Genomic DNA, 25,897 nt, shown 5'->3' with positions numbered 1-25,897 from the left:
CCGCGCACAGTGTGAGTCAGAGTCTCTTTGCTACAGTAAAACACAGCTACATTCAGCTACTGTTAAAATACTAACACAGTGACAGAGGAGTTATAGCAAGAAGGAGGTAATCGATCAAAGAGGAGAGAGAAGAGAGAGCAAGAAACAAGAAAAAATTCTAATCTGCTACAGGTTGGTCTGATAGATTCAGATTTTCTCTTTCCCAGACGAAATGGCATCATCACAACACTATAGACACCTACACCTGACGACGTCACAGCTCACTGATCCGATCGGAGGAGGGAGGGAAAGGGGGGAGGGGTCAGGACGATGCCAGCGCTGTCACTCGTGTCTCTGATCGGAGGACTGAGGAGAGGAGAAGGAAAAACAGCCAGTGCCCCAGCCCATGGGGTCAGTCCCAGCTCAGAGGGGCCCAGGTCAACAGCATCATCATTCACTGTTCCGATTGGAGGGGAGCAGAGAGTGGGAGGGGCCCGGGTCAAGACTGCATCATCGTCCACTGTTCCGATTGGAGGATAGGAGAGAGTGGGAGGGGCCCATATCAAGACAGCATCATCGGCTGCTGTTCCGATTGGAGGGGAGGAGGGAGTGGGAGGGGCCAGGGTCAAGATAGCATCATCGTCCGCTGTTCCGACTGGAGGAGAGCAGAGAGTGGGAGGGGCCAGGGTCAACAGTATCATCGTCCGCTCTTCCGATTGGAGAGGAGGAGAGAGTGGGAGGGGCCCAGGTCAAGATAGCATCATCGTCTGCTGTTCCGATTGGAGGAGAGGAGAGAGTGGGAGGGGCCAGGGTCAAGCAGCTCCAGAAGTAAGAGCAATAGCAGAAGCAGCAGCAGCAGGAACAGAACTTGTAGCTGTAGCAGGGCTGTGTCGTGGTCAGACACTGCTTGCACTGGCAGAGTAGCAGCAGCCTCAGGGAAAACTCTAGCAGTAGCAGTAGAATCAGGATTGTGTCAGTGCCTCTGTGTGGACTGTCAGGGAAGTAGCTGCAGTATCACTTTCAGTTTCTGTTTCAACAGTCCCAGCTTCCACATCCGGTTCAGTATCTTAAACTGGCCTTAGAGAGTCACTCTGAGCCTGGGCTTGAGTCACTGACCTCCAGTGCCAGACCAGCGTGTGTGTGAGATCTGTGTGTGACCTCCAGTGCCAGACCAGCGTGTGTGTGAGATCTGTGTGTGACCTCCAGTGCCAGACCAGCGTGTGTGTGAGATCTGTGTGTGACCTCCAGTGCCAGACCAGCGTGTGTGTGAGATCTGTGTGTGACCTCCAGTGCCAGACCAGCGTGTGTGTGAGATCTGTGTGTGACCTCCAGTGCCAGACCAGTGTCTGTGAGAGATCTGTGTGTGATGTCCAGTGCCAGTGTGTCCCAGGGAGTCTCAGTGTGTCCCAGGGAGTCTCAGTGTGTCCCAGTGTGTTCCAGGGAGTCTCAGTGTGTCCCAGGGAGTCTCAGTGTGTCCCAGTGTGTTCCAGGGAGTCTCAGTGTCTAGTTCCTGCCTTGTGTGTCTTTGTTCATGTATCTCAGTAGGTTCATACCTACAGTATCTCTTCAGGCTGTGTCCTGCAGCCCCCACTCCATGTCCAGCCCCTGTCCCTGGTGGTCCGTGCTCGCTCTCCGACTCTGTCCCTGGTGGTCCGTGCTCACTCTTCGGCCCCTGTCCGGCCCCTGTCCCTGGTGGTCCATGCTCGGTCTCCAGCCCCGGCCCCGGACTCAGACCTGGCTCTCCGGCCCCTGGCCCCGGGCTCAGAGCTGGCTCTCTGGCCCCTGGCTCTCCGGCCCCTGGCCCCGGCTCAGACCTCGCTCTCCAGGCTGGAGAAGTGCGCGGAGCCGCGGCGGGAGCACAGGCTCTTGGCCTTGAGGGGCAGGCGGGGGGAGTAGAAGCGCGGCCGGGGCTGGGGCACGGAGCGCAGCCGCTGGTACTGCAGCCGGGCGCTGCCGGCGGCCCCAGGGGGCCCCGCGGGGGCCGGGGGGGGCCCGGCGGCGGCGGCGGCGGCGGCGGCGGGCGGGGAGGGGTCCCCCGGGTCAGGCGCCCCGGCGCTGAGGTTGGGCTGGCTGCTGGCCCGGGCCTGGGCGGGCGGGGCCGGGTCTGGCGGGGCTGCGGCCGGGCCGCTGGGGCGGGGGGGCAGCAGCAGCTCCTCCTGGCTGCGCGGCGCGGGGGGCCGGCAGGGGCAGCGGGCGCGGGGGTCCCGCTCCCGGGGCCGGGCCTTCGGCCGGGCCCTCCCGCCTCCCGCACCAGAACCGGGCCCCTTGCCGCGCTTCGGCCCCTTCAGGGGCAGCTTGTCCACGGACCAGTAGCGGCGGGGCGGCGCAGCGGGCAGGGGGGGCCCCGGAGGCCCCGCGCCCCAGCCCGGCCCCCCCCCGGACCCCCAGCCCCCCCCCTCCCCCAGCGGGTCGTCCCGGCTGTTCACGCTGCCCCCCTTCTCCCGGGCCGGGTAGGTCCCGAAAAACCAGCCGCCCCCCCCGGGCCCCCCGGGCCCCCCGTCCCAGTACCTCTCGAACTGCCCGAACTCCCCCGAGGACTCCTCCTCCTCCTCCTCCTCCTCCTCCTCCTCCGAGCAGCTGGGCCCCTCCTCCCGCTCGGACCCGAAGCCCAGCGCCGGCGCCCGGCCCCTGCGCCTTCCTCTCTGCGGACCGCCGCCACCCTCCTCCTCCTCCTCCTCTTCCTCCTCGCCTTCCTCGTCATCCTCGGTGTCCCACTCGTGGAAGGAGAGCCCCTCCCGGGTCTGGGGGCGCCCCCGGTCGCAGCGCAGCAGCAGGGGCCTCCTCTCGCCGGCGGGCCCCCTGCGGCGGCGGGGGCCGGGGGGGGCCCCTGGCTCGGACGCCCCGCTCACCCAGAACTTGACGGAGGCCGGGAGCTTGTGCAGGCTGGGGTAGCGCCGGGCAGGGGCCCCGCTCCTGGGGCGCCGGGCGCGGCCCCGGGCCCCCCCCTCCTCCTCCTCCTCGCCCCCGCCCTCCAGGAACTGCCCCGCGAAGGGGGGGTACTCTGGGGGGCGCAGGCCGGAGCTGGCCCCCTCCTCCTCCTCGGGCTGCCTCTTCCTCCTCTTCGTCTTGGGGGTCTTCTTCTTCTTCTTCTTCTTGACCTTCCTCTTCCTCCGCTCCCGCTCCCTCTCCCGCTCCTCCTTCTTCTTTCTCTTCTTCCTCCTCCTCTTCTTCTTCTTCTGCTGCTGCTGCTGCTGCTTCTCCTCCCTCCTCCTCTTCCTCTCCCCACCCTCGCGCTCCCCGCCGCCCGCGCCCCACCCCTGCCACCATTCCCGCAGCGGGCCGGCCGCCCCCTCGCGCGGCTTCCGGGGCGGGACGGGGGGGGGCAGGGGAGGGGGAGGAAGGGCGTGGGAGCGAGGGTGGGGGGCCGCGGGGTCGTCCCCCAGCAGCAGGCTGGACTCCTCCTCCTCCATCGCCTCCTCCTCCTCCTCCTCCTCTTCCTCCTGTCGGCCACGCGACAGCGAGGAGGAGGAGGAGGAGGAGGAGGAGCGCGAGGAGGAGGAGGAGGAAGAGGAGGTGGTCGAGGAGGAGGAGGAGGCGGAGGAGGAGGAGGAGGAGGAGGAGGGGAGGGAGGCGGATGGAGAGGAGTAGTCCGGAGGGGGGGGGGAGCGACGGCCTCGCCTGAAGCCCCCCCCGGCGCCCTCCCTCCCTGCTGCTCCTCCCCTCCGGCCCAGGGGGATGATGTTCTCGTACAGAGGCCCCGGGCTGGGGGTCCCCGCCCCCTTTCGGGGCCTCCGCCGTCTCCAGAAGTCCCGGTCCCCGCTGAGGTGAGGGGGCGGGGAGGCGGCGGCGGGGGGGGGCGGCTGGGGGGCCGGGGGCGGGGGCAGGGGGGCCCCCTGCGCTTTGGGCGGTAGCCGGGGGGTCCCCAGAGACTTGGGGGGCTTCCCGGAGCTCGCGCCCCCGCCATGAGCCTTCTTCTTCCCATCGGGCCCCTTCTCCGGCGGGTAGTAGCCCCCGGGCGCGGGGGCCGGCGCCGCGTGTCTCTGCCCCGTCTTGGGGGTCTGCGCGCCGCCCGCCTGGGGGTCGCCGCAGGAGCCCAGGCCCTCGGGGTCGATGGGGCCGTAGTAGCGCTTGTACCCATCCAGGCCCCCGCCCCCCGCCGACCCACCCGCCCCCCAGCTCTGGCCGGCCGGGGGGTAGGGCCCCAGCTCTGCCATCCCACCCCTGACACCAATGGGCTTGGCGGTCATGGACTTGGGGAGCCGCCATCGGTCCACCACAGCCAGCCTGCGGTCCGGGCGGGGCAGGAATGTGGAGCAGGGGAGGGGGGCCCCCAGGATGGGGGTGCTGGAGGGCCCCAGCGCGCTGCCCATCGTTAAGGGGGACCCGGGCAGGACGGGCGCCTTGTACGGCGGCTGCGCAGGGAGCGGCTGCTGCACCGCGGCCGCTGGGCTGCTCATGGTCGCCGCGACGACGGAGTGGGGGGGCTGGTGGTGGTGGGGGGGCAGGGGGCCCTTGCCGGCCGTCTCGTCCTCGAAGCTGCAGCAGCTGTACATGCCCTGGGAGAGGGGGACAGCAGCCGTCAGACAGAGACCTCTAACCCCCCATCGCCCTGTCCTGCTCCTCTCCCTGACTCCCGACTCCCACTCCTGCCCCTCTGTCTCTCACCCGTCTCCCTGTCCACCTCTCTCTGCTGTCTCCCTGTCCCCCTCCTCTCTCCCCCGTCTCCTTGTCCTCCTCCCCTCTCTCCCGTCTCCCTGTCCTCCTCCTCTCTCTCCCGTCTCCCTGTCCTCCTCCCCTCTCTCCCGTCTCCCTGTCCCCCTCCTCTCTCCCCCGTCTCCCTGTCCTCCTCCCCTCTCTCCCGTCTCCCTGTCCTCCTCCTCTCTCTCCCGTCTCCCTGTCCTCCTCCTCTCTCTCCCCCGTCTCCCTGTCCCCCTCTCTCCCGTCTCCCTGTCCTCCTCCTCTCTCTCCCGTCTCCCTGTCCTCCTCCTCTCTCTCCCGTCTCCCTGTCCTCCTCCTCTCTCTCCTATCTCCCTGTCCCCCTCTCTCCCGTCTCCCTGTCCTCCTCCCCTCTCTCCCGTCTCCCTGTCCTCCTCCTCTCTCTCCCCCGTCTCCCTGTCCCCCTCTCCCCCGCCCCTCCCTCCCCGAGCCCCGAGCCCCGGCTCACCCTGCTGAAGGCCAGCAGGAAGTCCAGGCCACCGGAGGGCCCCAGGCAGTGCCTGAGCCGCCAGTAGACCAGGTGCTCCCAGGCGAAGACCAGCAGGCTGAGCCCCATGGCCACCAGCAGCATGTAGAAGACGCCCGCCATGTTGTCGATGTCCAGCTTGCTGCTCATCACCTCGATCTTGTCGTTGTGGCAGATCCCCGACAGCCAGAGGCGCTCCAGCATCTCGATCTCATCTGGGGCACAGAGGGGGGAGAGCTGCGTCACTGGGGGAGTCCGTCTGGAGGGGGGGGTGCCTCCTCCTCCTCCTGCCCTGCCTCTCACCGTCGCCCACGAGCTGCAGCAGCACCAGGTCCACGGCGCGTTTCCACCGCGAGCCCTTCTGCAGCGCGATGCCGTAGCCGGTGGTGGCGAAGACCTTCCCCGAGCCAATCGTCATCACCTTGCAGCCCTCGTCCTTGCGGGCCATGTAGTTCAGCACCGCCGCATCGTAGATGAAGGCATCCAGCTTCCTGGGGGGGGGAGGGAGAGGGGGAGGGCGGTCAGACTCTCCGTCTGCTGGTTGAGTGTCAGGGGCAGATCTGGGATCGGCGTTGGGGTTGGGGCTGAGATAAGGGGTTAGGGGTGTGATGACTGTTGGTGTTGGCAGTGGGATTAGCACTGGGGTTAGGGGTGTGATCAGTGTTGGGGTTAGTTATGTGTGATCAGTGTTGGTGTTGGCAGTGGGATTAGCACTGGGGTTAGGGGTGTGATCAGTGTTGGGGTTAGTTATGTGTGATCAGTGTGGTGTTAGGGGTGTGATGACTGTTGGTGTTGGCAGTGGGATTAGCACTGGGGTTAGGGGTGTGATCAGTGTTGGGGTTAGTTATGTGTGATCAGTGTGGTGTTAGGGGTGTGATGACTGTTGGTGTTGGCAGTGGGATTAGCACTGGGGTTAGGGGTGTGATCAGTGTTGGGGTTAGTTATGTGTGATCAGTGTTGGTGTTGGCAGTGGGATTAGCACTGGGGTTAGGGGTGTGATCAGTGTTGGGGTTAGTTATGTGTGATCAGTGTTGGTGTTGGCAGTGGGATTAGCACTGGGGTTAGGGATGTGATCAGTGTTGGGGTTAGTTATGTGTGATCAGTGTTGGGGTTAGGGGTGTGATGACTGTTGGTGTTGGCAGTGGGATTAGCACTGGGGTTAGGGGTGTGATCAGTGTTGGGGTTAGTTATGTGTGATCAGTGTGGTGTTAGGGGTGTGATGACTGTTGGTGTTGGCAGTGGGATTAGCACTGGGGTTAGGGGTGTGATCAGTGTTGGGGTTAGTTATGTGTGATCAGTGTTGGTGTTGGCAGTGGGATTAGCACTGGGGTTAGGGATGTGATCAGTGTTGGGGTTAGTTATGTGTGATCAGTGTTGGGGTTAGGGGTGTGATGACTGTTGGTGTTGGCAGTGGGATTAGCACTGGGGTTAGGGGTGTGATCAGTGTTGGGGTTAGTTATGTGTGATCAGTGTGGTGTTAGGGGTGTGATGACTGTTGGTGTTGGCAGTGGGATTAGCACTGGGGTTAGGGGTGTGATCAGTGTTGGGGTTAGTTATGTGTGATCAGTGTTGGTGTTGGCAGTGGGATTAGCACTGGGGTTAGGGATGTGATCAGTGTTGGGGTTAGTTATGTGTGATCAGTGTTGGGGTTAGGGGTGTGATGACTGTTGGTGTTGGCAGTGGGATTAGCACTGGGGTTAGGGGTGTGATCAGTGTTGGGGTTAGTTATGTGTGATCAGTGTGGTGTTAGGGGTGTGATGACTGTTGGTGTTGGCAGTGGGATTAGCACTGGGGTTAGGGGTGTGATCAGTGTTGGGGTTAGTTATGTGTGATCAGTGTTGGTGTTGGCGGTGGGATTAGCACGGGGGTTAGGGGTGTGATCAGTGTTGGGGTTAGTTATGTGTGATCAGTGTTGGTGTTGGCAGTGGGATTAGCACTGGGGTTAGGGGTGTGATCAGTGTTGGGGTTAGTTATGTGTGATCAGTGTGGTGTTAGGGGTGTGATGACTGTTGGTGTTGGCAGTGGGATTAGCACTGGGGTTAGTGGTGTGATAAGTGTTGGGGTTAAGGGCTGGGCTGACTGGGGGTCAGGATCACATACCCAGTCTTCAGGTTGTTGATGGCCTCCTCCACTCCCCTCTGGTTGTACTTGCCCATGTAGGTGTGCATGTCGGGGTAGTTGCTGCGGATGTTCTTCTCTGTGCTGCCGTTGGGCACCGTGCCGAACTTGAGGGGCGGGTACTGCTCTGTGGGGTGCTGGAACTACGCGGGGGGTTCAGGGGTCAGACAGGGAGGAGGGGGCAGCGAGGTGAGAGGGAGGGAAAGAAGGGGAGGGGAGAAGGTGGTGGTTTGGTCAAGACAACAGGACCACATGAGCCGTCCAGAGTCAGGAAGGCATGTTCTAACATCCCTGATTGAAACAAGTGAACTACACGGCCCACGAGGCACCTCTCCCCTCCTGCCCCACGGGCTCGTGGGCCTGGCGGTCTCGGTGTCACGAACAGCACGCTCGCACCTTGTTGTCGCTCAGCCCGGAGACGGTGTCGATGTACTCCTCCTGGATCATGAAGGCGGCCAGGTTGGCCGTGTAGCTGGCCAGGAAGATGACGGCGAAGAAGGCCCAGACCAGCACCATGATCTTGCTGGTGGTGCCGCGCGGGTTCTCCACTGGCACCGAGTTGTTGAACACCAGGGCCCACAGCAGCCAGATGGACTTACCGATGGTGAACTTGGAGCCGCCGGCCCCTGGGAGAGAGGACAGGGGACAGGCCAGGATCAGTACTGGTATAGAGTATAGTGTACTGCCACTTCCCTGAGACAGAGGAGGAGTATAGTGTACTGCCACTGCCCTGAGAGAGAGGAGGAGTATAGTGTACTGCCACTGCCCTGAGAGAGAGGAGGAGTATAGTGTACTGCCACTGCCCTGAGACAGAGGAGGAGTATAGTGCACTGCCACTGCCCTGAGACAGAGGAGGAGTATAGTGTACTGCCACTGCCCTGAGACAGAGGAGGAGTATAGTGTACTGTCACTGCCCTGAGACAGAGGAGGAGTATAGTGTACTGCCACTGCCCTGAGACAGAGGAGGAGTATAGTGTACTGTCACTGCCCTGAGACAGAGGAGTATAGTGTACTGCCACTGCCCTGAGAGAGAGAAGGAGTATAGTGTACTGTCACTGCCCTGAGACAGGGGAGTATTGTGTTCTGTCACTGCCCTGAGACAGAGGAGTATAGTGTACTGTCACTGCCCTGAGACAGAGGAGGAGTATTGTGTACTGTCACTGCCCTGAGACAGAGGAGTATAGTGTACTGTCACTGCCCTGAGACAGAGGAGTATAGTGTACTGCCACTGCCCTGAGACAGAGGAGGAGTATAGTGGACTGCCACTGCCCTGAGACAGAGGAGGAGTATAGTGTACTGCCACTGCCCAGAGACAGAGGAGGAGTATAGTGGACTGCTACTGCCCTGAGACAGAGGAGGAGTATAGTGTACTGCCACTGCCCTGAGACAGAGGAGGAGTATAGTGTACTGCCACTGCCCTGAGACAGAGGAGGAGTATAGTGGACTGCTACTGCCCTGAGACAGAGGAGGAGTATAGTGTACTGCCACTGCCCTGAGACAGAGGAGGAGTATAGTGTACTGCCACTGCCCTGAGACAGAGGAGGAGTATAGTGTACTGCCACTGCCCTGAGACAGAGGAGGAGTATAGTGGACTGCCACTGCCCTGAGACAGAGGAGTATAGTGTACTGCCACTGCCCTGAGAGAGAGAAGGAGTATAGTGTACTGTCACTGCCCTGAGACAGAGGAGTATAGTGTACTGCCACTGCCCTGAGACAGAGGAGGAGTATTCTGTACTGTCACTGCCCTGAGACAGAGGAGTATAGTGTACTGCCACTGCCCTGAGACAGAGGAGGAGTATTGTGTACTGTCACTGCCCTGAGACAGAGGAGGAGTATTGTGTACTGTCACTGCCCTGAGACAGAGGAGTATAGTGTACTGTCACTGCCCTGAGACAGAGGAGGAGTATTGTGTACTGTCACTGCCCTGAGACAGACAGGCACAGTCGGACTCACGTTTCCCACTCTGCAGGCTGCGGTTGTACCCCACTGGGCTGAAGAACTCAAAGATGAAGACTGTTACCGCAACAACCGTCAGACACATGACGAACATCATCACCCAGACTGCCGGGCTGTAGGGCTCTGGGGAGACAGGACAGAGCATGGCCCCGTCAAGCAACCCCAGCCCCCCGAAACTGACACCAGCCCCCCGATACCAGCACCAGTCCCCCGAAACTGACACCAGGCCCCCGAAACCGACCCCAGCCCCCTGAAACCGACCCCAGCCCCCCAAAGCCAGCACCAGCCCCCCGAAACCAAGCCCAGCCCCCTGAAACTGACACCAGCCCCCCAAAGCCAGCACCAGCCCCCCGAAAAACCAAGCCCAGCCCCTCACCCAGGAAGGCGGAGGGCGAGACGGTGCCGTTGCTACGGGAGACCATGACGCTGATGCCCGTCTCCACGAAGGGCACGGAGAAGTCCACCACCTCCGACCTCTCCTCGTTGATGGTCAGGGAGCCGATGGCCATGTCCGCCCGCTTGTACACCACCTGCGGACGAGAGGGCGCTCAGACGGGGCTGAGTGGGGGCGCAGGGGCACGGGGGCGTGGGGGCGCGGGGGGGGCACACTCACCTCTCCCACCATGCCGTTCCACACCCCGTCAATCATCTTGCCGTGCTTCCCATTGGTCACCAGGTAGAGGTCGTAGGTGAAGCCCACCATCCGGGCCAGACGCTTCAGGATGTCGATGCAGAAGCCCTTACAGCACTGCTTCATGGGAACGACCCCCTCCACCAGCACACTGAGACACAGAGAGAGAGGGGTCACCCCAGGACACCCCTCCGCCAGCACACTGAGACACAGAGAGAGAGGGGTCACCCCAGGACACCCCTCCACCAGCACACTGAGACACAGAGAGAGAGGGGTCACCCCAGGACACCCCTCCGCCAGCACACTGAGACACAGAGAGAGAGGGGTCACCCCTGGACACCCCTCCGCCAGCACACTGAGACACAGAGAGAGAGGGGTCACCCCAGGACACCCCTCCGCCAGCACACTGAGACACAGAGAGAGAGGGGTCACCCCTGGACACCCCTCCGCCAGCACACTGAGACACAGAGAGAGAGGGGTCACCCCTGGACACCCCTCCGCCAGCACACTGAGACACAGAGAGAGAGGGGTCACCCCTGGACACCCCTCCGCCAGCACACTGAGACACAGAGAGAGAGGGGTCACCCCGGGACACCCCACGCGTGGCCGCGGTTACCTGGCGTTGAGGGGGCGCCGGCAGGGCACGGAGTCGCGGATGCAGGTGCCGCTGGCGGGGTCGGCGGGCTCCACGATGACGAAGGGGCGCTCCTCCAGGGTGACCACCCGCAGGTGCTGGGCGTCGTCGGGGGGCTGCAGGAAGGGCCCGTAGCGGGACCAGGGCGGGTAGCGCAGGCGCAGCACGCCGCCCTCCCACGAGCCCACCTGCGGGCGCAGACGGGCACAGGTCAGCGGGGGCGCCGCGGCCCACAGGGGCGCCGAGCGCGGCGGGCACACGCACCTCCTCCCAGCCGCGGCCGGGGTGGTAGGAGATGACGTCCAGCGACGGGTTGGCCAGGTAGCCCTCGGCGTTGAAGGAGTAATCCCGGCCCCCCAGGGTGATGTTGCTGAAGTACCTGGGCAGCAGAGCGGAGCACAGGTGTCACAGGTCCCAGCTCCGGTCTGTCCGAGAGCACGGGCACCGCGCCCGCAGGTGTGTGGACAGGTGTGCCCGCAGGAGTGTGGACAGGTGTGTGGACAGGTGTGCCTGCAGGTGTGTGGACAGGTGTGCCCGCAGGAGTGTTGACAGGTGTGTGGACAGGTGTGCCCACAGGAGTGTGGACAGGTGTGGCCGCAGGTGTGTGGACAGGTGTGCCCACAGGAGTGTTGACAGGTGTGTGGACAGGTGTGCCCACAGGAGTGTTGACAGGTGTGTGGACAGGTGTGTGGACAGGTGTGCCCGCAGGAGTGTGGACAGGAGTGTGGACAGGTGTGCCAGCAGGAGTGTGGACAGGTGTGCCCACAGGAGTGTTGACAGGTGTGTGGACAGGTGTGGCCGCAGGAGTGTGGACAGGTGTGCCCGCAGGTGTGTGGACAGGTGTGTGGACAGGTGTGCCAGCAGGAGTGTGGACAGGTGTGTGGACAGGTGTGCCCGCAGGAGTGTGGACAGGAGTGTGGACAGGTGTGCCAGCAGGAGTGTGGACAGGTGTGTGGACAGGTGTGCCAGCAGGAGTGTGGACAGGTGTGCCAGCAGGAGTGTGGACAGATGTGCCCGCAGGTGTGTGGACAGGAGTGTGGACAGGTGTGCCAGCAGGTGTGTGGACAGGTGTGCCAGCAGGAGTGTGGACAGGTGTGTGGACAGGTGTGCCAGCAGGAGTGTGGACAGGAGTGTGGACAGGTGTGCCAGCAGGAGTGTGGACAGGTGTGTGGACAGGTGTGCCAGCAGGAGTGTGGACAGGAGTGTGGACAGGTGTGCCAGCAGGAGTGTGGACAGGTGTGCCCGCAGGAGTGTGGACAGGTGTGTGGACAGGTGTGCCAGCAGGAGTGTGGACAGATGTGCCCGCAGGTGTGTGGACAGGAGTGTGGACAGGAGTGTGGACAGGTGTGCCAGCAGGTGTGTGGACAGGTGTGCCAGCAGGAGTGTGGACAGGTGTGTGGACAGGTGTGTGGACAGGTGTGCCCGCAGGAGTGTGGACAGGAGTGTGGACAGGTGTGCCAGCAGGTGTGTGGACAGGTGTGCCAGCAGGAGTGTGGACAGATGTGCCCGCAGGAGTGTGGACAGGAGTGTGGACAGGTGTGCCAGCAGGAGTGTGGACAGGTGTGCCCGCAGGTGCCCGCTCTCTCACCTGATCAGCCCAGCTCCCAGTCTCTGCGTCTGGTTGCTGTCAGTCTGGCAGCTGCCGGATCCGAAGTGAGGCCCCTCCCCGCCTCCATAGTCCTTCCGGAGCGCGGCCGCGCCCTGCGCCAGGATGGCCACGCCCCTGGCGATGCGGCGGCGCGCCTCGTCCCGCCAGCCCTGCGGCCGCACGGCGAACAGCGAGCGGGGCAGCGAGTCCGAGTCCAGCCCTGCCAGCGCCGGGCCCACGGCGAACCACATGTGGGAGGGCCCAGCCTGGCCAGCCGCCCAGGCCGCCCGGAACACTGCCTCTGCCTCCTCCCTGGAGCAGTAGAGCAAGCGCACCTGAGAGAGAGGAGGCACGAGGGGTTAATACAGGCACAGCCAGGGGCAGGGAGAGAGAGAGAGGAGGCACAGCCAGGGGCAGGGAGAGAGAGAGAGGAGGCACAGCCAGGGACAGGGAGAGAGAGAGAGAGGAGGCACAGCCAGGGGCAGGGAGAGAGAGAGAGGAGGCACAGCCAGGGGCAGGGAGAGAGAGAGAGGAGGCACAGCCAGGGGCAGGGAGAGAGAGAGAGAGGAGGCACAGCCAGGGGCAGGGAGAGAGAGAGAGGAGGCACAGCCAGGGACAGGGAGAGAGAGAGAGAGAGGAGGCACAGCCAGGGGCAGGGAGAGAGAGAGGAGGCACAGCCAGGGGCAGGGAGAGAGAGAGAGGAGGCACAGCCAGGGACAGGGAGAGAGAGAGGAGGCACAGCCAGGGGCAGGGAGAGAGAGAGAGAGGAGGCACAGCCAGGGGCAGGGAGAGAGAGAGAGAGGAGGCACAGCCAGGGGCAGGGAGAGAGAGAGAGGAGGCACAGCCAGGGGCAGGGAGAGGGAGAGAGAGGAGGCACAGCCAGGGGCAGGGAGAGAGAGAGAGGAGGCACAGCCAGGGGCAGGGAGAGAGAGAGAGAGGAGGCACAGCCAGGGACAGGGAGAGAGAGAGAGAGGAGGCACAGCCAGGGGCAGGGAGAGAGAGAGAGGAGGCACAGCCAGGGACAGGGAGAGAGAGAGAGAGAGGAGGCACAGACACAGCAAGAGAATCACCGCAACAGCACTGAGCTGCACTTCCCCGCCTGGCCTGCGCAGACTGGGGGGGCGCTCTCGCTCTGTGAATGAGCACACGTGCTGAACAGTGGAGAGGTCTGAGGACAAGCAGTGCAGGAGGACCAGAAGGAGAGGAGAGGGAAGAGACAGGAAGAGAGAGACAGACACACAGAGAGGGACAGACAGAGAGAGAGACAGACACAGGCACGGGCGCAGAGCGTGGTACCTGAGCCTCGTTGTCCTTCAGCAGGCGGCGTGTCCGCGCTCCGGCGGGGTCATCAGTCAGGTTCAGCATCACCACACTCTTCCTCTCCCAGCCGATGAAGGAGCCATCCGTCAAGCCCTCCACCACTGACAGGAAGTCCTGGTAGCCGTGGTGACGGGTGGTGACGAGGGAGAAGGCGGTCCAGTCGTATTCCTCCAGGACCTCGAAGATGACCTGCAGCTGCAGGGAGGTGGGGCTGGAGAACTGGAGGAAAACAGCGCCGCTCTCCTGGCAGACAGAGGGACCGCAGGACAGACTCTCACTCCCCAGTACAGTTCGAACAGTACAGTCATGCACAAAGTACAGTAAATTCTCACACACAGTAAAGTCTCACACACACAGTCAAGCAAAGTCACACACAGTACAGACACAGTAAAATCACACACAGTAAAGTCACACACAGTACAGTTTCACACACACAATCACACAACAGACACACAGAATGCAGACACACAGTAAAATCACTCTCACAGTACAGTACTGTCTCAGACTCACTGTACAGTACAGTCACACACAGTACAGTACTGCCCCAGACTCACTGTGCAGTAAAGTCACAGGCACAAAGTAGTCTCACACACACAGTTAAGTCACACACAGAACAGTACAGTCTCACACACACACTAAAGTCACACTCAAAGTACAGCACTGTCCCAGACTCACTGTGCAGTAAAGTCACACACAGTACAGCACTGTCTCAGACTCACTGTACAGTACAGTCACACACAGTACAGTACTGCCCCAGACTCACTGTGCAGTAAAGTCACAGGCACACAGTAGTCTCACACACACAGTAAAGTCACACACAGAACAGTACAGTCTCAACCACACACTCAAGTCACACTCAAAGTACAGTACTGTCCCAGACTCACTGTGCAGTAAAGTCACACACAGTACGGCACTGTCCCAGACTCACTGTGCAGTAAAGTCACACACAGTACGGCACTGTCCCAGACTCACTGTGCAGTAAAGTCACACACAGTACGGCACTGTCCCAGACTCACTGTGCAGTAAAGTCACACACAGTACGGCACTGTCCCAGACTAACTGTGCAGTAAAGTCACACACAGTACGGCACTGTCCCAGACTCACTGTGCAGTAAAGTCACACACAGTACGGCACTGTCCCAGACTCACTGTGCAGTAAAGTCACACACAGTACGGCACTGTCCCAGACTCACTGTGCAGTAAAATCACACACAGTACGGCACTGTCCCAGACTCACTGTGCAGTAAAGTCACACACAGTACGGCACTGTCCCAGACTCACTGTGCAGTAAAGTCACACACAGTACGGCACTGTCCCAGACTCACTGTGCAGTAAAGTCACACACAGTACGGCACTGTCCCAGACTCACTGTGCAGTAAAGTCACACACAGTACGGCACTGTCCCAGACTCACTGTGCAGTAAAGTCACAGGCACACAGTAGTCTCACACACACACTAAAGTCACACACAGTACGGCACTGTCCCAGACTCACTGTGCAGTAAAGTCACACACAGTACGGCACTGTCCCAGACTCACTGTGCAGTAAAGTCACACACAGTACGGCACTGTCCCAGACTCACTGTGCAGTAAAGTCACAGGCACACAGCAGTCTCACACACACAGAGCCCCCCGGGGGCCCTCACCTGCGGCGCCCTCCCCAGCGCAGCGCCGCCGCCCACCGCGGCGATGGGCAGGCCGGTCTGGGCGGAGACGAACTCCAGCAGCGGGGCGAGGGGTCCGCGCAGCGGGGGCGGCGGGGGGCGCTCCTCCTCGTACACCAGGCCGTGCAGCGGGCGGGAGGCCAGCAGGCCGCACAGCTGCAGCAGCAGGGAGGTGGGGCTGCTCTCGTTCACCGGCACCCACAGCACGTTCACCGAGCCCCACGGGGTCACCACGCTGCCCCCCACCCCGCTGGGCGCGGAGCCCGCCGGCGAGCCGCCCCCGGGGTACAGCACCCGGCCGCCCAGCCCCGCCGCCCCCGCCCCGGACCCCGACATCCCTGTCTCGGGGTGCAGGGACGAGCCGGAGTAGATGACGGCGATGTTGAAGCCGTTGCCCGCGGCGTCTCTCTCGCGGTCGCGGTCGCGGTCCCGGTCCCGGTCCCGGTCCCGGTCGCGGGGGCGGCCCAGCAGGGCGGGGGAGGGGCTGGCGGGCCCCACCCACACCGCCACCCACCAGAGCAGGAGGAGGGGGAGGGCCAGGGGGAGGGGCCGGGGGCGGGGCCGGGGCGCGGGCATGGCGACGGGGGGAGGTGGGCGGGGCTGGGGAGTGTCACACAGCTGGGGAATCTGAAAGAGAGGGAGAAGGACAGGCACTGACTGACCACAGCCGGACAGGAGCAGGACACTGGGGGAGACAGAGGCGCTCGGCGAGCTGCTGACAGCGTGTCGCCCCTCCTCCCACACTCCTGACCCCAGGTGTTAATGCGATTGCTCTGAATCAGAGGCCCCTGCTGACAGATTCTCTCCTGCTCTCTCGGCTCGCAAACTCAGCCGGTTTAAACTCCCAGGAGTCCTTAGAGACAACAACTGCAAACACAGAAAAGAGAGGGGGGAGCACAGTGGGGGAGAAGGCACAGATGGTGAAATTCCACGTGGTGTGAGCTGACACACTGACACAGCCCAGTCACAGGGCTCTGGACTCTTCTAGTCCCTGTGGACACACTGACACAGCCCAGTCACAGGGCTCTGGACTCTTCTAGTCCCTATGGACACACTGACACAGCCCAGTCACAGGGCTCTGGACTCTTCTAGTCCCTGTGGACACACTGACACAGCCCAGTCACAGGGCTCTAGACTCTTCTAGTCCCTGTGGACACACTGACACAGCCCAGACACAGGGCTCTAGACTCCTCTAGTCCCTGTGGACACTGACACAGCCCAGACACAGGGCTCTAGACTCTTCTAGTCCCTGTGGACACTGACACAGCCCAGTCACAGGGCTCTGGACTCTTCTAGTCCCTGTGGACACACTGACACAGTCCAGTCACAGGGCTCTAGACTCTTCTAGTCCCTGTGGACACTGACACAGCCCAGTCACAGGGCTCTGGACTCTTCTAGTCCCTGTGGACACACTGACACAGCCCAGTCACAGGGCTCTAGACTCTTCTAGTCCCTGTGGACACTGACACAGCCCAGTCACAGGGCTCTAGACTCCTCTAGTCCCTGTGGACACACTGACACAGTCCAGTCACAGGGCTCTAGACTCTTCTAGTCCCTGTGGACACACTGACACAGCCCAGACACAGGGCTCTAGACTCTTCTAGTCCCTGTGGACACACTGACACAGCCCAGACACAGGGCTCTAGACTCCTCTAGTCCCTGTGGACACTGACACAGCCCAGTCACAGGGCTCTAGACTCCTCTAGTCCCTGTGGACACACTGACACAGCCCAGTCACAGGGCTCCAGACTCTTCTAGTCCCTGTGGACACTGACACAGCCCAGTCACAGGGCTCTAGACTCTTCTAGTCCCTGTGGACACACTGACACAGCCCAGACACAGGCTCTGGACTCTTCTAGTCCCTGTGGACACACTGACACAGCCCAGACACAGGCTCTGGACTCTTCTAGTCCCTGTGGACACACTGACACAGCCCAGTCACAGGGCTCTGGACTCTTAAAGACTCTGCCTCACACTCAGGCTCTACAGGACACCATGTAAATCACTGCCAGAAGTGATTGCAGCATCAGCACAGCGAGAGATCAATACTGCGTCCTGTCACACCCTGAAAAAGGGGTTATTACAGCAGACTGCGACAATACACTCCCGACTGGTTAACACCCTGACTGGGTCTACAGACCAGGTTTACACTGTACTGTATCTACAGAGCCTGATCCACACTGTACTGTATCTACAGAGCAGGTCTACACTGTACTGTATCTACAGAGCCTGATCCACACTGTACTGTATCTACAGAGCCTGATCTACACTGTACTGTATCTACAGAGCAGATCTACACTGTACTGTATCTACAGAGCCTGATCCACACTGTACTGTATCTACAGAGCAGGTCCACACTGTACTGTATCTACAGAGCCTGATCCACACTGTACTGTATCTACAGAGCCTGATCTACACTGTACTGTATCTACAGAGCAGGTCTACACTGTACTGTATCTACAGAGCAGATCCACACTGTACTGTATCTACAGAGCCTGATCTACACTTTACTGTATCTACAGAGCAAGTCTACACTGTACTGTATCTACAGAGCAGATCCACACTGTACTGTATCTACAGAGCCTGATCTACACTGTACTGTATCTACAGAGCAGGTCCACACTGTACTGTATCTACAGAGCCTGATCCACACTGTACTGTATCTACAGAGCAGGTCCACACTGTACTGTATCTACAGAGCAGATCCACACTGTACTGTATCTACAGAGCCTGATCCACACTGTACTGTATCTACAGAGCAGGTCCACACTGTACTGTATCTACAGAGCCTGATCTACACTGTAATGTATTGTACTTTACTGTACAACATCACATTGCTAAGTGCAAAAATATAATTTTCTATAAATGGAATCCTATGAAACCGTCTAGACTGCGTCTTTAGGGAACGCACAGTAATCCCTTCAAAATGCATGTGTCTGATCTCGTTAAGAGTAATTCTTGTTCTGCACTTGCAAGATTCCTGTACCTTAATTAGAGACGATTAACAGGCTGCGTCTGTACACACTGTGAATACTGGAGCAGCAAACGGAACACACACTCAACACACACCCATCACCGGTGAGACAGGGCCTGTACTGTCACCCTCCTGGCTGAGCGTTTCTCAATTAGCTCTGGGAAGCTTCTTATTGGCTCAACCCATCGGGACACAAATTATTTCAAAGCCTTTTAAAGACACTGTGTTTTCTTCAGGTCTGGACAGAAGTGGAACTTTTTTCACTTAATTAAGGAAACAGACCAACTGTGACAGCGAAAAGTGAGAGAGGAGAGAGAGAGACAAGAGAGAGGGGAGAGGAGAGAGAGAGGGGAGAGGAGAGAGAGAGGGAGAGAGAGAGAGGGGAGAGAGAGAGGGGGGAGAGGGGAGAAGGAAGAGAGAAAGGAGAGAGAGAGGGGAGAGGGGAGAGAGAGGGGGGAGAGGGGAGAGAGAGGGGAGAGAGAGAGAGGGAGAGAGAGGGGGGGGAGAGAGGGGGGGGAGAGAGGGGAGAGGAGAGAGAGAGGGGGGAGAGAGAGAGGAGAGGGGAGAGGGGAGAGGAGAGAGAGAGGGGGAGAGCAGAGAGGGGGGAGAGAGAAACTCAGGCTGAATTTTCCATCGTGCACAATTCTGTGTTGGACGTATTTGACACAGCTGCTGATCCGCTGTGGACACACCGCGAGCACGCTGCACCCCCAACACCCCAACCCGCCACACGGGGGCACCGATGTGCCGCAGCCACAGCCCAGCAGGCACCGGAGACACTCAGCTCGCACTGTGCTCCCCACAGAAGCCCGGGTCACGGCGGCGGACTCATTTATTTCAACAAAAGAGAAATTGCTTTGCAAACCCAGACAGTATATAAAGGTAATTCAGCTTAAGCTACAGCAAATTGAATTTGCCCATTAGGATAAGCTGAACCGCTGGGGAGAATTACTGCAGCTGTAAATAGTCAGAAGGTTCTGGGCCTTGAGGGGATGTCCCACACAAACTGCGCTAAGGGGAGCCTGAGAGGAGTCAGACCATGGTAGAGCCACAGCATAGCGCAGTCCAGCCCAGAGAGACTGGTGAAGTCACTGAGCTTTACTGCTCAGTCCTGTGTTTACCACAATCTTTCTGGGCTTTGCTGCACTGTGCTGTGACTTTACCATGATCTCTCTGGGCTTTACTGCGCTGTACTGAGAGGTCATGGTCAAGTCAGAGCACAGTCCAGCCCAGTCCTGGGCCTTGAGGGGATGTCTCACACAAACTTCACTGAGGGGGGCATGAGAGGAGTCAACCATGGTAAGGTCACTGTACAGTACAGTAAAGCCCAGAGAGATCATGGTAAAGTTACAATACAGCATAGTAAAGCCCAGAGAGATCATGGTGAAGTCACAGTACAGCACAGTAAACCCCAGAGAGATTGTGGTAAAGTTACAGGACAGCGCAGTAAAGCCCAGAGAGATCGTGGTAAAGTCACAGCACAGTGCAGTAAAAGTGGGGTGGGAGGTTTCACTGCAATGGAGGTCTCAGCTGAGTCTCGCTGAGACAAACAGCGAGTCCCTCCGACCAAGTACCGATGAATGTGGCTCTGAAGTTTGTCGGCTTTCGTACAGCCGTTTCTCCGCCCGCTGGGGCATCAGACTGACTACGGATTCTGGGTCACACGGGTCCGAGCGCTTCCGGTCAACGCATCTTAAAACATGTGAGCCGGTTCAGTCAAACTGACTTCCAGCAGGAAGAACCCCGGCGGACAGATCACAACCCGACTCACTTCAGGAGCTTTTACAGATACGGAGAGAGAATGCAGCTGAGAGTATACAGTGATCACAGCAGTACTAACAGTAGCAGTGAGAGTATACAGTGATCACAGCAGTAGTAACAGTAGCAGTGAGAGTATACAGTGATCACAGCAGTAGTAACAGCAGCAGTGAGAGTATACAGCGATCACAGCAGTAGTAACAGCAGCAGTGAGAGTATACAGTGATCACAGCAGTAGTAACAGTAGCAGTGAGAGTATACAGTGATCACAGCAGTAGTAACAGCAGCACTGAGAGTATACAGTGATCACAGCACTAGTAACAGCAGCAGTGAGAGTATACAGTGATCACAGCAGGAGTCACACTAGCAGTGAGAGTATACAGTGATCACAGCAGTAGTCACACTAGCAGTGAGAATATACAGTGATTGCAGCAGTAGTCACACTAGCAGTGAGAGTATATAGTGATCACAGCAGTAGTAACACTAGCAGTGAGAGTATACAGTGATCACAGCAGTAGTAACACTAGCAGTGAGAGTATACAGTGATCACAGCAGTAGTAACACTAGCAGTGAGAGTATATAGTGATCACAGCAGTAGTCACACTAGCAGTGAGAGTATACAGTGATCACAGCAGTAGTCACACTAGCAGTGAAAGTATACAGTGATCACAGCAGTAGTCACACTAGCAGTGAGAGTATACAGTGATCACAGCAGTAGTCACACTAGCAGTGAGAGTATACAGTGATCGCAGCAGTAGTCACACTAGCAGTGAGAGTATACAGTGATCACAGCAGTAGTCACACTAGCAGTGAGAGTATATAGTGATCACAGCAGTAGTCACACTAGCAGTGAGAGTATACAGTGATCACAGCAGTAGTCACACTAGCAGTGAGAGTATATAGTGATCGCAGCAGTAGTCACACTAGCAGTGAGAGTATACAGTGATCACAGCAGTAGTCACACTAGCAGTGAGAGTATATAGTGATCACAGCAGTAGTCACACTAGCAGTGAGAGTATACAGTGATCGCAGCAGTAGTCACACTAGCAGTGAGAGTATATAGTGATCGCAGCAGTAGTCACACTAGCAGTGAGTATACAGTGATCACAGCAGTAGTCACACTAGCAGTGAAAGTATACAGTGATCACAGCAGTAGTCACACTAGCACTGAGAGTATACAGCGATCACAGCAGTAGTAACAGCAGCAGTGAGAGTATACAGCGATCACAGCAGTAGTAACAGCAGCAGTGAGAGTATACAGCGATCACAGCAGTAGTAACAGCAGCAGTGAGAGTATACAGTGATCACAGCAGTAGTCACATTAGCAGTGAGAGTATACAGTGATCACAGCAGTAGTCACACTAGCAGTGAGAGTATACAGCGATCACAGCAGTAGTCACACTAGCACTGAGAGTATACAGTGATCACAGCAGTAGTAACAGCAGCAGTGAGAGTATACAGTGATCACAGCAGTAGTCACACTAGCAGTGAGAGTATACAGTGATCACAGCAGTAGTAACAGCAGCAGTGAGAGTATACAGCAATCACAGCAGTAGTCACACTAGCAGTGAGAGTATACAGTGATCACAGCAGTAGTCACACTAGCAGTGAGAGTATACAGCGATCACAGCAGTAGTAACAGCAGCAGTGAGAGTATACAGCGATCACAGCAGTAGTAACAGCAGCAGTGAGAGTATACAGCGATCACAGCAGTAGTAACAGCAGCAGTGAGAGTATACAGCGATCGCAGCAGTAGTCACACTAGCAGTGAGAGTATACAGTGATCACAGCAGTAGTAACAGCAGCAGTGAGAGTATACAGTGATCACAGCAGTAGTCACACTAGCAGTGAGAGTATACAGTGATCACAGCAGTAGTAACACTAGCAGTGAGAGTATACAGTGATCACAGCAGTAGTAACAGCAGCAGTGAGAGTATACAGTGATCACAGCAGTAGTAACACTAGCAGTGAGAGTATACAGTGATCACAGCAGTAGTCACACTAGCAGTGAGAGTATACAGCGATCACAGCAGTAGTCACACTAGCAGTGAGAGTATACAGTGATCACAGCAGTAGTCACACTAGCAGTGAGAGTATACAGTGATCACAGCAGTAGTAACAGTAGCAGTGAGAGTATACAGCGATCACAGCAGTAGTCACAGTAGCAGTGAGAGTATACAGTGATCACAGCAGTAGTAACAGCAGCAGTGAGAGTATACAGCGATCACAGCAGTAGTAATTATAGTAACAGGGTGAGATTCAAATACTGCAACAGGCGCTTGATTTCATGTGTTAGACATCTGGTGATATGTCTGAGCCCTTCCTTCTAAAACAAGACTCGCGGTGGCTCTGTGGTGAGGCGCCGGTTTGAGAAGCGAGAATACCTGCGGCTCCCGATCTCTCCTGCAGGCGCTTGTCGCAGCCCGTTCCCGACGGAGTCTCGGTCCCGGGTTTGAATAAACATGTGTGTCGCTCTCCCTGTTCCCGGCCCCAGGAGAGACGGGGGGGCGGGGCCGGCGCTGCGAGCTACTGGCTGATTAATTAATTATTGGCATTGATTAACGGTGAGAGGCGCAGAGCCTCCCAAACGCGGAATTAATCACCTGAGCCTCGAGCCCTTGTTTAAAAGAGAGAGCGGCTCGGCTCGGCCCGGTCCGGCCCCCACGAGACCGGTGCCGGTGCCGGTGCCCATTTCGCCGACTGGTCTGGTCTGGTCTGGTCCGCACAGCCGCCACGTGCACGCAAAGTCATCAATCAGCAGCTCCGCCACCCTCCTCCTCCTCCTCCTCCTCCTCCTCAGCACGGTCTCCCCCAGAGCTCCGGGGCTCAGACGCGGCCGTGCAGCCGGCGGGCGCGCAGTCGGATCGATGGACGGTCGCACGGAAATTGGAAATTGAAATTGGAAATACCCCCCCGCCCCCGACACAACACAACACACACAACACACACACACACCCCGCCACCGGTCTGCACGCCTGTGCCGGGACTGGCGGAGGCCAGCCTGTCCGCCTGTCCGCCTGCCCGGACATGACCTTCGTTTTTCTGCGGTGACCACCCGCTCTCGCGCCGCGGTGTGTGTGTGTGTGTGTGTGCGCGCGGCAATGACAGAGGGGTCAGACCCCCGCGCGGCGGCGGCGCCCCGACACCCCCGAAGCCCGTCTCCGCGGGGGGGGGCAGGACCCCGCGCCGGGGGCACTTACTGTCGCTGCGGGCCGCCGTCACATCACATCAGCAGCCCTGCGTGCGTCTCGGCGGGCACCCATGGCTCCTGGGCTCTCGCTCTGTGCATGGATCTGTGTATATTTTCAATTTCGTGATCTCCCCCTCTCTCTCTCTACCTGCCTACCGCTCTCCTCTCCCTCCCTCTCTCTCTCTCTCCTTTCCCCCCGATCTTTTGTTAAAATTCAGCATATGCGCCCCGTCGCTTAGCAACCGTCAACCACTCTTTTCTCTCCTCTCTCTCCTCGGGCCCCCTCCCTCTCTCCCTCCCTCCCTCTCTCTTGCCCCTCTCTCCTCCCCCCCTCCAGCGGCGGCACATGTTGCATGCTAAAAACTTCCTAGCGCGGAGCAGGAGCCGCCGGCGAGCGCCAGCTCTCTCCGCTGTCAGGATGCAGTATCAATATTTACTACACCCGCGCTGTGTGAACAGGCTGTGTGCAGTGTGTCAGGGTGTGTGTCTGTGCCCAGTGTGTGTCAGGGTGTGTGTCTGTGCCCAGTGTGTGTTTGTCTGTGCCTAGTGTGTGTGTCTGTATCCAGTGTGTAACGCATTTATGTTGACACATCATATACTCTTCTATTCTGTGTGGGGAATCAGTTACTGTATCTAGGATGTCTAGTTAAAAACGTAGAATTTGAATCAACTGGTGTCAAATTGTAGAACATGGTATAAGACCTGAGTTGCCATATTGTGTACAATTCTGGTCACCAGATTAAAGAAAAGATTACTGCTTTGGGATCAGTATAGAGTCGAGCAGCCCGATACACTCTGAAGGTAACAGAAGTGAACTATACTGACAGGCTGGAGGAACTGAGTCTCTTCAGTCTGAAGTGCTGAACAGAAAAGACTGTGAGGGGACTTGATTCGAGTATTCAAGACATTGTTAAATTCATCCCAGCGTGTGGAACAAGCTACTACCCATGCCGTTGAAGCCTTTCTAAAGAAAGCAGCTTCTGGTTCTAAACCACACGCTTGCTCACGAGGTCTGCGTTTTGTGTCTTGTGTCGAGCTCTTTGGTGTGTGTGTGTGTCTGGGATGTGTCTATCAATCTCATTGATTCCAGCACCTGTAATCATCTCTCTCCAAGCCCATCGATCAGTCGGTGTATCGTCTGCTCTTCCTGCTCTGCCTGCGTGCCGCTGGACTGGGAAGAGGGAGGAGAGGGGGTGAGGGGTCAGACTGACACAGGGCTTCGTCCCCATGGCAACCTGTCAGCCTGGGGGGCATGGTGTGTGTATTTCTGAATGTGTATTATGGTGTGTGTTAGTGTAGATGGGTATGTTTTTCCTAGTGTATATAGTGTGCGTTAGTGTAGATAGTGTGTGTTAGTGTAGATGTTGCTGGTTTGTCAGTGTAGATAATGTGTGTTTGTATAGTGTGTGTTAGTGTAGATGGTGCTGGTTTGTCAGTGTAGTGTGTGTTAGTGTAGGTAGTGTGTGTTAGTGTAGATGGTGCTGGTTTGTCAGTGTAGTGTGTTAGTGTAGATAGTGTGTGTGTCAGTGTAGATAGTGTGTGTTAGTGTAGATGGTGTGTGTTAGTGTAGATAGTGTGTGTGTCAGTGTAGATAGTGTGTGTTAGTGTAGATGGTGTGTGTTAGTGTAGATGGTGCTGGTTTGTCAGTGTAGACAGTGTGTGTTAGTGTAGATGGTGCTGGTTTGTCAGTGTAGTGTGTTAGTGTAGATAGTGTGTGTGTCAGTGTAGATAGTGTGTGTTAGTGTAGATGGTGTGTGTTAGTGTAGATAGTGTGTGTGTCAGTGTAGATAGTGTGTGTTAGTGTAGATGGTGTGTGTTAGTGTAGATGGTGCTGGTTTGTCAGTGTAGACAGTGTGTATCAGTGTAGATGATAGTGTGTCTCAGTGTAGATAATGTGTGTTATTGTAGATTATAGTGTGCGTCAGTGTACAGTGAGTGCTAGTGTAGATAGTGTGTATCAGTGTAGATGTGTGTGTGTCAGTGTATAGTGTGTGTTAGTGTAGAAAGTGTGTATCAGTGTAGTTGTGTGTCAGTGTATAGTGTGTTAGTGTAAATAGTGTGTATCAGTGTAGATGTGTGTTTCAGTATATAGTGTGTGTCAGTGTAGATGATAGTGTGTCAGTGTATAGTGTGTGTCAGTGTAGATGATAGTGTGTGTCAGTGTATAGTGTGTTAGTGTAGATGATAGTGTGTGTCAGTGTATAGTGTGTGTCGGTGTATAGTGTGTCAGTGTAGACGATAGTGTGTGTCAGTGTATAGTGTGTTTCAGTATATAGTGTGTGTCAGTGTAGATGATAGTGTGTGTCAGTGTATAGTGTGTGTCAGTGTAGATAGTGTGTCAGTGTAGATGATAGTGTGTGTCAGTGTATAGTGTGTTAGTGTAGATGATAGTGTGTGTCAGTGTAGATGATAGTGTGTGTCAGTGTATAGTGTGTTAGTGTAGATAATAGTGTGTGTCAGTGTATAGTGTGTGTCAGTGTATAGTGTGTTTCAGTATATAGTGTGTGTCAGTGTAGATGATAGTGTGTGTCAGTGTATAGTGTGTTAGTGTAGATGATAGTGTGTGTCAGTGTATAGTGTGTCAGTGTAGATGATAGTGTGTGTCAGTGTATAGTGTGTGTCAGTGTAGATAGTGTGTCAGTGTAGATGATAGTGTGTGTCAGTGTATAGTGTGTTAGTGTAGATGATAGTGTGTGTCAGTGTAGATAGTGTGTCAGTGTAGATAGTGTGTTAGTGTAGATGATAGTGTGTGTCAGTGTATAGTGTGTCAGTGTAGATGATAGTGTGTGTCAGTGTATAGTGTGTGTCAGTGTAGATGATAGTGTGTGTCAGTGTAGATAGTGTGTCAGTGTAGATAGTGTGTTAGTGTAGATGATAGTGTGTGTCAGTGTAGATGATAGTGTGTGTCAGTGTATAGTGTGTGTCAGTGTAGATGATAGTGTGTGTCAGTGTATAGTGTGTTAGTG

The 25,897-nt window shown here is 57.6% G+C and overlaps 1 protein-coding gene across 1 annotated transcript; it reads right to left on the bottom strand.

The window, feature by feature from the left end:
* Window positions 1-1,787: 1,787 nt before the first annotated feature.
* On the bottom strand, window positions 1,788-22,770 carry grin2db (glutamate receptor, ionotropic, N-methyl D-aspartate 2D, b). The gene is made up of 16 exons (XM_088940113.1): window positions 22,697-22,770; window positions 22,345-22,566; window positions 19,558-19,675; window positions 14,992-15,636; window positions 13,325-13,591; window positions 12,029-12,363; window positions 10,705-10,819; window positions 10,423-10,628; window positions 9,789-9,957; window positions 9,552-9,705; window positions 9,173-9,298; window positions 7,616-7,845; window positions 7,202-7,362; window positions 5,405-5,592; window positions 5,084-5,316; window positions 1,788-4,475 (listed from the first exon to the last, which is right to left on the bottom strand). The coding sequence occupies exons 1-16, from the start codon at window positions 22,768-22,770 to the stop codon at window positions 1,788-1,790; spliced, it is 5,931 nt and encodes a 1,976-aa protein (XP_088796239.1).
* Window positions 22,771-25,897: the final 3,127 nt, after the last annotated feature.

The sequence above is a fragment of the Atractosteus spatula genome, chromosome 22 (genome assembly GCF_055471065.1).
Source record: "Atractosteus spatula isolate fAtrSpa1 chromosome 22, fAtrSpa1.hap1, whole genome shotgun sequence".
Classification (NCBI taxonomy): domain Eukaryota; kingdom Metazoa; phylum Chordata; class Actinopteri; order Semionotiformes; family Lepisosteidae; genus Atractosteus; species Atractosteus spatula.
The sequence above is the reverse complement of the archived record's forward strand: the minus strand, read 5'-3'. Positions and strand labels throughout refer to the sequence as shown.

Bases quoted from the DNA above. Each gene is read 5' to 3' on its own strand.
- grin2db (XM_088940113.1), bottom strand. From the start codon at position 22,770: ATGTCCGGGCAGGCGGACAGGCGGACAGGCTGGCCTCCGCCAGTCCCG. The intron at 5,317-5,404 runs GTGAGAGGCAGG...TCTGTGCCCCAG, and splicing joins GCTGCAGCTCGTGGGCGACG to ATGAGATCGAGATGCTGGAG. The intron at 4,476-5,083 runs GTGAGCCGGGGC...CCCCTCTCCCAG, and splicing joins TCCTGCTGGCCTTCAGCAGG to GGCATGTACAGCTGCTGCAG.